Source organism: Diabrotica virgifera, chromosome 2, assembly GCF_917563875.1.
Source record: "Diabrotica virgifera virgifera chromosome 2, PGI_DIABVI_V3a".
NCBI classification, from domain to species: Eukaryota; Metazoa; Arthropoda; class Insecta; order Coleoptera; family Chrysomelidae; genus Diabrotica; species Diabrotica virgifera.
The window spans coordinates 129531610-129544240 of NC_065444.1; the positions used below are offsets into that span (position 1 = coordinate 129531610).

Consider the following 12631-nt stretch of genomic DNA (forward strand, 5'->3'; position numbering starts at 1 on the left):
TATATCTCGGAGTATATATAGTACCTATTCTTATTAGATACATTATAACAGTGCTGTCAGATTCGAGCACAGTTTGATTGCAACGACGTACTTAAGCCATACTCTCTAACTTTTACACTGTTCATAATAATTTTATTTTATTTTAATTATTATGTAATGTTAGTTCAGCTAGTCCTAACAAGAAAGGTATAAATTAGTTATCATTAAAAATGTAAAATTTATAGGGCCTGGTTGGAAATCAAAGAAGCCAGAATGTTTGCTGGGTTTGTTAATAATAAATACAAATTAATAAATTTAAATACAGTGAATGCAATATTGACCCTTTAAATTTACATAGATGCAAATCAAACAAATCTAAACAATTCAACTAGATTATTAGCTAAAGATGCTGATAATGTCGGTACAATCACATATTTTTTAAATTCCATACTCAAGAATTAGTATTACTTACCAGTTTTGTAATTTTTTAGCACTAAAAACACTCAAAAACCCACAAAATCTAAACAAAAACAAGACAGCTAAAACATGTGTGAACACAAGTGATATTAAAAAGTGAGGTTATTTCTATGGATTTCCACATTGATTTCCATGGATTTCCAAGTGATTCCCATGGATTTCTATGTGATTCCCATGGATTTCTATGTGATTCCCATGGATTTCTATGTGATTCCCATGATTTCCATGTGATTCCTATGGATTCCCAAGTTGATTCCCATGTATTGCCAGGTGATTACCCAAAAAATGTACAATGATTTCTAATAGTGGTTTACCCCTCGGTTTTTGGTGAAATTTTCACAAAGTGTTTGGTGAATTCAACATTTCAACTGTAAGTCATCTTTTTGTTAATTTGATACACGTAAGAGAGGAGATTTGCAAGAATATTATACAGAAAAGTATTTTTTTAAGTTACAAATACAACAAACATTGAATATAACAAAAACGTGTATAATTAAACATTAATGAATATTTAATTACTGAAAGCCATAAATAAATTAGCAAACAGAAGTACGGCCAAATATTCTGCGACGTTGCCGGCGTGTGCAAAGTATCTGAGACCTTACCAAAACGTAATTAAAAATAAGAAGATAATAATAATAAAAATTACTATTAGACACAGGTTACATTTTCCTATTTTTTGTGTATATTATAAGCTTTAAGTGAACTAAAAATATATTTTTCTCGCATTATATTGATAAAGATTTTCAGTCTAGAAAACAAACAACAAGACAAATAGATGAACAACGAAGAAAATAAAACAGAAGGAAAAAGACACAAACCGGAGCACGACAGCTCGATTGAAGAAGACAAAGAAGAGCAACATAAAAGCAAAAAAGCTCCAGACACGCGCATAAAAAAAGTAAGTACAATATTAACGGACATGGAGGAGATTAAGATATTGCTGAGCCAGATGAGGCAAGAAATTAAAGAAGATATTCTGGAAAGCAAAACAGAGATTAAAGATGAAATCAAGGATATGAAAAACGAACTGGAAGATATTAAGCAGAAGCTTAAGCAAACCAAAGCAGAAACAGAAAATTTAAAAAGAGAAGTAGAAAAAAAAGAACAAAAATGGGAGAAAGAAAACGAAGAACTCAAAAAAGCGTTAACACTCATGGAGAATAGATTAGAGAAGATCGATAAAGAAAAAATACGCAATAAATTAATCATAACAGGAATTCAGGTAGATCTGGAAGATGAAGTTAGACTAAGAGAAAACATACAAAAAATGATGGAAACAGAGCTGCAACTGAAAATAGAAGTTAAAAGTGCGTTTAAGATAGGATACAAGAAATGTATAATAGAAACGAAGAGCTGGGAAGACAAACAGAAAATACTGCAAGAAAAAGGTAAACTCAAATACACAAGAGACTGTAGAGAAATATACATAGATGCAGCGCTGACGTTCAAGGAAGCAAAGATACAAAAAGAAATCAGAGACAGCAAAACAACAGAGAAGCAAAGGAGCAAAAGTAAAAATCAGATACCAGAAATTAGAAATAAATGACAAAGTGCTAAAATGGAATGCAAGAGAAAATAAACTTATAGAAATTGAAAATGTTCCAAAAAACTAGACAAAAGAGAACGGATGGATGAAAAGGAAACAGACAATGCAAACGAAGAGGTAAATGAGTCACGGTATATTCAAAATAATAAGAAAAATACAAAAAAAGGAAGAGAATTAAAAAAATGACAAAAAAAAATTGGAACATGGAACGTCAGGACACTGCTAGAAGAAGGAAAAATGGAAGAGCTAGCGACACAGTTGAAACAATACAATATAGATATTGCAGGAATTCAAGAAACCAGGTGGGGGGGACATGGAAAAATCGAAAAAGAAAATTATACAGTATGGTATGCTGGAGAAGAAAAACAAGGATATGGAGGAACTGCTTTTATTGTGTTAGGGGAAATGAGGCATAAAGTTATGGAATTTAAACCCATAAGTCAAAGATTATCATACATAAGAGTAAACAGCAAACCGAACAAGTTGTCCATAATAAATGTCTATGCACCCACAGAAAACAGTGATGACTTAATAAAACAACAGTTCTATGAAACACTAGAAGAAAATGCCGAAAAAATCCCGGGAGAAGATATATTAATTATTATAGGCGATTTCAACGCACAAATAGGTAAAGAAAAATGCTTTAGGGAGGTTGCAGGGGAAAACTCATTACATAGCACAACAAACAATAATGGAGAAAGATTATGTAATTTAGCAGCGGCATTAAACATGGACATAAGTAGCACGAGATATAAACACAAAAACATACACAAGATAACATGGATGAGACCAGGCAGTCTGGAGGAGAATCAAATAGACCATGTACTTATTAAAAAGTCACACAAACAGTCGATAAATGACGGGAGATCTCACAGAGGGGCAAACATCGATTCGGACCATATGCTAGTGATTGCAAAATGTAAAATAAAAACAACAAAGAATGAAAGACGAAAAGCACAGGGAAGATGGGACGTAGATAAATTGAAAGATAAAGGAGTAAAAAGAAGATTTGTAAAAGAAGTAAATGTAGAGATGCAGTTCAAGGAGGAACAAGAAATGGAGGAGCAGTGGAAAAAAATCAAACAAGGAATAAACACTGCAGCAGAGAAAGTAGTTGGAAAAATGCAAAAAGAAAGAAGAAACAATTGGTTTGACGAAGAGTGCAAACTAGCAGTGGACGAAAAGAATAAAACAAGATTGAAATGGCTAAGCACAGGTAAAGAAGAGGAACGAGAAAAATACCAAGATCAAAGGAAAAAGACAAAGAAATTGTTTAAATCAAAGAAAAATAAAAAAGTAGACGAAATTATGAACGAGATCGAAACAGAAAATAAGAGACACAATTCAAAACCACTGTACCAATACTTAAAGCTAGGTAGTAGAAAACGGACAGCTAATGTAGCCATAGAAGCAGAAACATGGCAGAAGTATTTCGAAGAAATGTATCAAGAAACGGATGTAGAAGAAGAAAGAGAAACAATAATGAACCCGGAACAAGGTGAAAAAGAAGAATTGACCTATACAGAAGTAAAAGATACAATATGCAAACTGAAAAACGGGAAAACAGCGGGAGACGACGGAATATGTGCAGAACTTATAAAATACGGGGGTGAAGCACTATACAGAAAGATTTATGAACTAATACAGAATATATGGAATAAGGAAACAATGCCCGAAGAATGGAAGAAAGGAATTATTGTGACAATCCCAAAACAAGGAGACCACAGGATATGTAAAAACTACCGAGCAATTAATTTACTGAATGTAACATATAAAGTACTGACTGGTATAATTAGAGACAGACTAACAATATACACAGAACAAAGCATAGGAGACTACCAGTACGGTTTCAGAAAAGGAAGATCCACGATAGATGCTATCCATACACTAAAACAAGCGATAGAGAAAACATACGAGTACGACGGAGAAGCACATATACTTTTTCTAGACTTTAAACAGGCTTTTGACAAACTAAGTAGAAGAAAAATGATCCAAGACTTACAAGAGAGCAAAATACCAAATAAAATTATAAGAATGATAGAAATGACAATGCGAGATTCCCAAGCAACAATAGACACCGGAAGAGAGAGAACAGAAATAATAAAAATTAAAAATGGAGTAAGACAAGGAGATGCGCTCTCAACTGTACTATTTATTCTATCATTAGATAAGATAATAAAAAAGTTGTCAAACGCAGGAACTATAAATAAAAATACAGTACAAATAATTGGATATGCGGACGATATAACCATAGTAGCAACAGATAAAAAGGCATTAAAGAAAACCTTTCAAGAAATAGAAAACGAATCCAAACTAAGAGGACTGGAAATAAATGAAAATAAAACAAAATACATGAATGTAAGTAAAAAAAAGAAGACGCAACTGACAGAAATGACAATAGACGCACACAGCTTCGAAGAGGTTGAAACATTCAAATATTTGGGAGTATTAGTCAACAGAAGAAATGAAAGTGTAGATATGAAAAGAAGAATTCAAGCAGGAAACAAAGCATTCTACAGAAATAAAAAAATTTTCAAAGATAAGAAGATAAGCCGAAATACAAAAATGAAAATCTACAAAACGACCATAAGACCAATAGTGCTATATGCTTTGGAGACATTCACATTAACAGCAAGAGAAGAAGAGCAGCTGAAAGTTTTTGAGAGAAAAATTATGAGAAAAATTCTGGGACCAAAGAGGGAAAACGAAGAGGATGCAAGGCAATGGATGAACCACGAAATACAAGAATGGATGGGTCAAGAGAACATAGTAAGAGCAACAAAAGCACAGAGAATTAGATGGTATGGACACATAATGAGAAGAGAGAAGAACAATCCGTTAAGAGTTATAACCGAATGGATACCACCAGGTACAAGAACCAGAGGCAGGCCTAAACTCAGATGGAGACAACAAGTGGAAGAAGACTTAAGAAGTATGGAAATTAGAAATATAGGAAGCAAAATCAGAGAGAGAGAAGAATGGAGAAAGGTAGTGGAAACAGCGAAGTCACACCAGCAATTGTAAAACCAAAGTCAGAATGGGATGATCCCCCACAAAAAGGATCTTCAAGTGAAAACAGCTTCAGCTTCCTTGGGAGCGTACAGCTTGTATATATATATAATATAATCGAAAATAATATTTTTTGCGGCGTTCATTGAAAGTTCTACTCTTAACGGCATTTTTCGGAGTTGTACTTTTCGTAGGCAGCGGCGATATAGAGTCAATAGAGATTTTGACTTCAGAAAAAGTCAAACAAGATAGAACTTTTTGTAATTCGATTAAGAAATGTTCGTGTTATAGAATCTAAGATGCAATCATCAGATATCAAATTTTATTAATTTTATACAAGGTATGTCGAAAAATATGAATTTCACTCAAGAGTAAAGTACCTTTATAATTCACAATTTCGAAAATTGTTATTAAGAAAAGTTGTTTGGAATTAAAAACTACGTTTTAATGTTCAATTACATCCTTCTAACTGAAATATTGTGAACTATAAAGGCACTTAACTGTTAAGCGAATTTCATATTTACATAATGTAGTCACAATCACTGAATATTTTACACCTTTATTTTTATATTGTAATACTGTAAAATCTCAGTGTCGTGCGGATTTACTAAATGTCAAATTGCTTGTCAAAAATTTTAGTGCGTATTGAAAAATAAAATAAGAAGTTATTAAAAGCCTCCAAAATGCCGTTTATATCACGCGCAAAACCAAAAGTAATTACCAAACTCAATAATTTTAACTCAATTTTATTTAAAAAAAAATGCCTTTCTATACTTTCCGTTTTGTTAAATTTTGTAAAATAGATTTATTTTATTTTAATTTTAATCAACCTATTCTGGGTCCGCCACTGGTAACGTCACTTTGACGTAAAAGGTGCGTTTAAACGAGGTAAAAATTCAAAAAATTGGCCACTGGATATTAAAGGGTGTAAACTATTAATGCCTGGTTGCACCAACAGATCTTAGGCTTAAGCCGAGAATATCATGAGAATTAATGTAATATAATTACAATAAAATATAATAGGAACATCATAATATAATAATAGATATACTTGATAACAAGGTAAGAATCCAAAATTATGGTGCAACGTAAGTGGTACTTCCGGTGGTCCTATCTATAGGTCTTTTCATTCACAGTCATTTGTTTCGAGCTTCTGTCATATGTCGTATAATCCGTGTATATTAATATTATACACAGATTATACAACATATGACAGAAGCTCGAAACAAATGACAATCGATGAAAAGCCCTATAAGCAGAGCTTAGCTAAGCTGGAGCTTACGATCTGTTGGTGCAACCAAGCATCAGTGATTGTGACTGTACCTCGTATAAAATTGAAAAAGTTTTATATCGGATGGTTGTATCTTAACTTTAGACCAAATAGAGCGTTTTATGAAGAATAACTTTTTTAATAAAATGGCTAATAAAACAGTTATCATAATTAAAATAAAATGATGATGGGTAGGTATTATCCGTAATTTGAAAAAAATAATTTAAAGTTGTTTTTTTAATTAAAAGAATATAATTTTATATTAAAACATAGTTATTAATTTTAAACAACTTTTCATGATAACAATTTTTGATATTCTGGAATATAAAGATTCTTTACTCTTTAACGAAATTCATATTTTTGACATACCTCGTATAAAATTGATATAATTTGAAATCTGAAGGTTAAGTTTTAGATATTAGACTATGCAGAGCATTTAAGGAAAAATAAGTTTTTCTCGGAAAATTGATAATAAAAAAGTTTCCCATATGGTTCCTAGTTACGCAGACATACTGTATAAGAGCTTCTGTATAAGAATTTTCGAATTGTAATGCCATATTCGGATTCAGCATAATCAAAACCAAAATAGAAACATATTTGATCAAGGTAAAATGATGAATTCAACGATATTTTTAAAATTATTTATACAAAACAATTGTTATTGTTTAAACAATTAATAAACAATTAGCGGCAAAATCTGTGAGTAGAAATTTTTACTTTAACATGTATATAAACTAACAAAAGAAGTTTTAGAAAAATATAAGCTTGTTTGAATTTTTCCGAAACAATGCATGTTTTCGTTCTAAATTGACCCCTCCAATACTAGAAAATTAATTTACAATTAGATACAAACAAAATATTCACAATATTCTCACTTACAAAACGTTGTATTTTATTTTGTGAAACTAATTCTATCGGCCAAACACATTCTGTTCTATGAGCTTCCAAAGCGTCACTGATTTCGGTCCTTTTTTTCACATGTGACATTAGGACCAACTATATTTATTATCGAATCAGCTGTTAAATGTTTTTAGTTTATCAGAAGTTGTAAATATTTCAATACGTCATTTCTCTTACAAGTATGTGTCTTATAATAATGGACTTTTCTATTTTGTGAATGTGGTACATTTCGAGAAATTTTTTTTTGTAGTTTGTTTTCTTTATCCAAGATAAGATCTCAACATCTGATAAATTAAATGTGTGGCCTGTCAGAATGGTGTGCTACTGCATAAGAATTTTTCTGTTTTGCAGTCATTTTTGTGTTGCGTTATTCTTTGGTTTAATCACAGCTATGTTTGCCCTATATACGAGTCAAGAAAGTTAAGAAATTAGATGACTCTTATTTATAATAATTATTCTTCTTTTTTAATTGAAAACAATTTATTCTTTCATTTAAGCAGGTTCCCATATTCTTTCGATTCAAACAATATTCAACTTGTGGGTAAAATATAAACAATGCGTTTCGAATGTTAAATTTGAGACATTTATTTATGGATATTTTAAACTGACTTCTGCAAGATAGAATCAAAATATAGTTGTGCATCTTGAAACTAATTAACTTAAGCTTTCGTTTCAAAAAATGGCCTCAAAATCGCTAAAATTGGCTTTTTTCGAAATTTTTAATTGTTTAATTGCATTTTACGCTTAAAGTAAGCATTTTACGAAAGAATTTTAAGAATAACTTTTCTTCTTAAAATAATCCAAATTATCCAAAAAAATTGATTTCGAAGAGAGAAAAGCCATTTTTTTTATAAATGAATATTTTTTTGATAAAAGCCATCCACCTGAAACAGTTGCGCTGTGACCTAAAAAAAAATATCATCAATTCTATGTGTCACACAAACTTCTTTTTTTTTTAGATGTGCTTTTTCGTAACCTTTCAGAATGTGTATTTTGTTTTTTTTTTTGTAAAGGTTAGAATGGCTCAGGTAATTTAATTGTTTATAAGGCGAAAAATGGTACTTCATTCTGCATCAATTATTTGTGCCTAAGTAAATAATTAAAAATTAATATACTTTTTCATAAACATGAAAATTTGATACCTTATGAAGAGAATGAGATCAAAAAAGCACTTATAAATATTGAAAGAAAGGACCTGTACAGCCATCTGAAAATTACTTTACATAAAACCTCATATTGTGAAATATGTTTTAAATATTTTTATTGTTTATTTTAAATAAATATAAACAATTGAACAAAAATGCTTACTTTTGGATTGTATTTGCAATAACTTTTTTGTTTAATTTAGAAAAACTCATTTTAAACAGCAAGTATTTTCAAAAAATGTCGTGTGTTGAACGTTTTAATCTACAATGCGTATTTTTTCACAATATTGAAATAAACGAAAAAGTCGCTGTTTGGCTTAAATTTTAATAAAAAAAATATTAATTATTTATTTATGTGAAAAATTTTCAGTAGTAATTGCACAAGAGATCTAAAATTATCGAATTTTTCCCGAGTGACACTTTGACAGTTTTAATTTCACGACCCGAAGGGGAGTGAAATTATGTCAAAGTGTCACGAGGGCAAACATTCGATAATAATTTTAGAGGTCGAGTGCAATTTGTTGCGATTATTTCATGAATAAAACTGTTCAAAACCAAAATTTTATTGTAATTTATGTATGTAAGTACAAATTAGTACAATTTGTTATAAATATTTGACGGTTGAAAGTCATCACTTTTATAATTTTTAAAACATTAATTGTCACTCATGTCACTGAATGTATTTTTTCGTAGCAACGAAGAGCATCTGACGTAATATACTTGACGACGGGATATTATCAAAAATTATCAGTTTAATTTTTATTTCTGTAGCTTTCTATTGGTCAAAATCTCCTATGAATGAAATAATCGTAGTAACTGTATATAAAGATACCAAGAATTTGTTGCTATACATATATTACTTTTTGTTTTTCAGAATATGTCGGAAGAAGAAATAGTAGAGGAAAGGGAAAAACTTTTATCAATGATGGATCCCGCTATCGTCCAATACCTTAAGTCTCGTAGAAAACAAGTGCCGGTTGAAACAAGAAACTTGCCAATAAGTGAACAAAATAAAGCAGCCGACGATTTTAATTTTGAAGAAATCGAAACCACAAGTGAAATTTTAAACCAACCAGCAGCCGAGAAATGGCTGAATTTCGATATTATTGAGACAAATAAGCTTGCTTGGATGAAAAATATAGACATTCCAAAACTTAAGGCTGAAAAATTTGAAGCAAGGTATTTATTACTTGGCTGAGAAAATGCCTTTCACTCTGTTGATGCAGTCGATTTAACTGAAAAATTAATAAGTCGAAATACTCTACAGGGTGATTCATTAAGAATGTCCAATCTCTGACTTATAGATTCTACACCTCAAAATATTAAGATTTAATCCAAATCACTTAAATAAAATGTGGCTCGTTACTGAGTTGCAGGGTGCTTTATTTAAAAATTTAATAACTATTTTTACCCATTACTTCAAAACTATTTGACATATCCTTGTCATACTTAGCAGACAGTGTAGCTCCTATAAACTTTACTAAATTATGATAAATTAGCGTTTCTAGCTACTACCAGAGGCATACGACAGGGGTTAGTGAATGGTTGACCCTTTCCAAATTCTAAGCGATTGGCGGAATTGCTATTTCAGTGCAATATTTAGATTCTCCAATACTTTCTATGTAAATAATATACTCTTCATTCGTAACGATAAAGTCATCAGTTTTCGAGATATTTGACATTGAAAATGAAACGGCACGGCTATTTTGTTTATTGCATTGTGCCCCTTCATTTTTAATATCAAATATGTCGAAAACTAATGATTTTGTCGTTACGAATGAAGAGTATATTACTTACATAGAAGGTATTGGAGATTCTAAAAATTGTGCTAAAATGGCAATTCCTTCAGTGGTGTAGAATTTAGGAAGGGTCAACCATTCTTTCTCCTGTCGTACGTCTCTGGTAGTAGCCAGAAACGATTATTTAACATAATTTAGTAGGATGTACAGTACCTACACTTTTTGGCAAGTGTGATAAGGATATGTCAAATACTTTTAATGTAATGGGTACGAGTGTTAAACGATTTTTTACAATTATTTTTATCAAAAGGGGTGGTTTTTAAGATTGTTTAAGGGTTGAGAATGTACGCAATATCCATTATTATAATCTCTTGAATTATTTGGATTTAATTTGCTTAATTTAAATTAAGCAGCAAGACTAACGCATAATGAATATGTTGATAGTTTGGCTAAAAAAGCTATTATGGTACTTCAAGTAATCGTAAGTTTTGCATATCTGATTTAGTTAACACTATTAAGCATCGAGTTAAAAATCAGTGGAGTCAATCATGGCGAGATCTTTGTAAACAATCCAACTCTCAGTATTCACTGATGAAACCTTCTGTTCCAAATATACAGGGTGTAACAAAAATACAGGTCATAAATTAAATCAAATATTCTGGGACCAAAAATAGTTCGATTGAACCTAATTTACCTTAGTCCAAATGAGCATACAAAAAAAGTTATAGCCCTTTGAAGTTACAAGATCAAAATCGATTTTTTCCGATATATCGAAAACTATTAGAGATTTTTTAATGAAAATGGACATGTGGTATTCTTATGGCAGGAACATTTTAAAAATAAATTATAGTTAAATTTGTGCACCCCATAAAAATTTTATGGGGTTTTGTTCCCTTAAACCCCCCCCAAACTTTTTTGTACGTTCCAATTAAATTATTGTTGTGGTACCATTAGTTAAACACAATGTTTTTTTAAACTTTTTTGCCTCTTAGTACTTTTTGGAAAAGCTAGTTTTTATCGAGATATTTTGAATATTTGTCAAATCCACCACATATTTGTATACCGTTACGTACGATTGTAGAGACCTGGTAATAATATGATTTTTTTTATAAATTACAGTTTGAGGTATATTTTGAACCATATTAGAAAAGAAGCCACATCTCGTTAAAAGGTGCCTCATCGGAAAAATACTAAGAGGCAGAAAAGTTTTAAAAACATCCTGTTTAACTAATGGTACCGCAATAATAGTTTAATTGGAACGTACACAAACATTTGGGGGGTTTAAAGGCACAGAACCCCCATAAAATTTTTATGTAAACATATTAAAAAAGAAGCCGCATCTCGATTAAAACTGGTTTATCGAAAAAATATTAAGAGGCAAAAAAGTTTTAAAAACATTGTGTTTAACTAAGGGTACCACAATAATAATTTAATTGAAACGTACAAAAAAGTTTGGGGGGTGTAAGGGAACAAAACGCCCATAAAATCTTTATGGGGTGCACAAATTTAACTATAATTTATTTTTAAAATGTTCCTGCCATAAGAATGCCACGTGTCCATTTTCATTAAAAAATCTCTAATAGTTCCCGATATATCGGAAAAAATCGATTTTTATCGTGTAACTTCAAAGGACTGTAACTTTTTTTGTGTGCATATTTGTACTAAGGTAAGTTAGGTTCAATCGAACTATTTTTGGTCCCAGAATGTGTATTTTAATTTATGACCTGTATTTTTGTTACACCCTGTATATTGGTCTAAAAATTATGTAGTACCTCGAAGATATATAACAACATTAATCAGAATGAAGTTTGGACATGCATGTTTCCCTCTACATATGGCAAGAATGAAAGTTTTTGATTCAAATCTTTGTACTGAATGTCAGAAGGTGGGTGATTTGAATCACAGTTTCTTTGAGTGCACAAAATACATTCCATACACCTCTAATTTAATCGAAGCTTTAATAAAATGTAATGTTTTTCCACCTTTCAATATATCCTATCTATTGTCTCTGAACAGCAGAAATATATATGATTGTTTAATGAAATTTATCCGTGAAACTAAAATTAACCTCTAAACTTATTAATCCTGATAATTTTATATATATGTACATATGAAAAGAGAAGAAGAAGAAAATGTATAATGGAAAAATGTGGTGAGCAACTTGGATAGTCTATAGCGGCCAGCTGCAGCTTTTGAACTGAGTAGAGAGCTGTGGAAGAGTTTGCTATGGAACTCTAAGGACCTCATTGCCTTCTTTATGTATGAATAGAAAAAAAGGTTGTGACTATCTAATTGACACCCAAGTCTATGCCATAAAATCAAAAAAAATCCTCTGACACCGTGTTTCGGGGTCTACCCGTTTTCAAAGCAGAAACACGGTGTCAGAGGATGGCAAGAGACTCAAATTGAATCAAAACGAAACCGATTATTTTCATTTTTAAACGCTTTTATTTAGTTCAATAGATTGCGTCAAATCTTTGGATGTTAATTTGACTACCTTTTCTTCCATGCAAATGAATGAAAATTTGCAGACATATGCATTCGCGGTGACAATACACGAATA

General features: G+C 31.0%; 1 protein-coding gene across 2 annotated transcripts in view; it reads left to right on the plus strand.

Annotated features, from left to right (window-relative positions):
* The window catches only part of LOC114337173 (RNA polymerase II-associated protein 1), a 114236-nt gene that overhangs the window by 9096 nt on the left and 92509 nt on the right, over positions 1-12631 (plus strand). For both annotated transcript variants that reach the window (XM_028287572.2, XM_028287573.2), the window contains exon 4: positions 9204-9508. In XM_028287572.2, coding sequence (XP_028143373.1) covers positions 9204-9508 — 305 coding nt within the window. The remainder of the gene's footprint in view (positions 1-9203; positions 9509-12631) is intronic.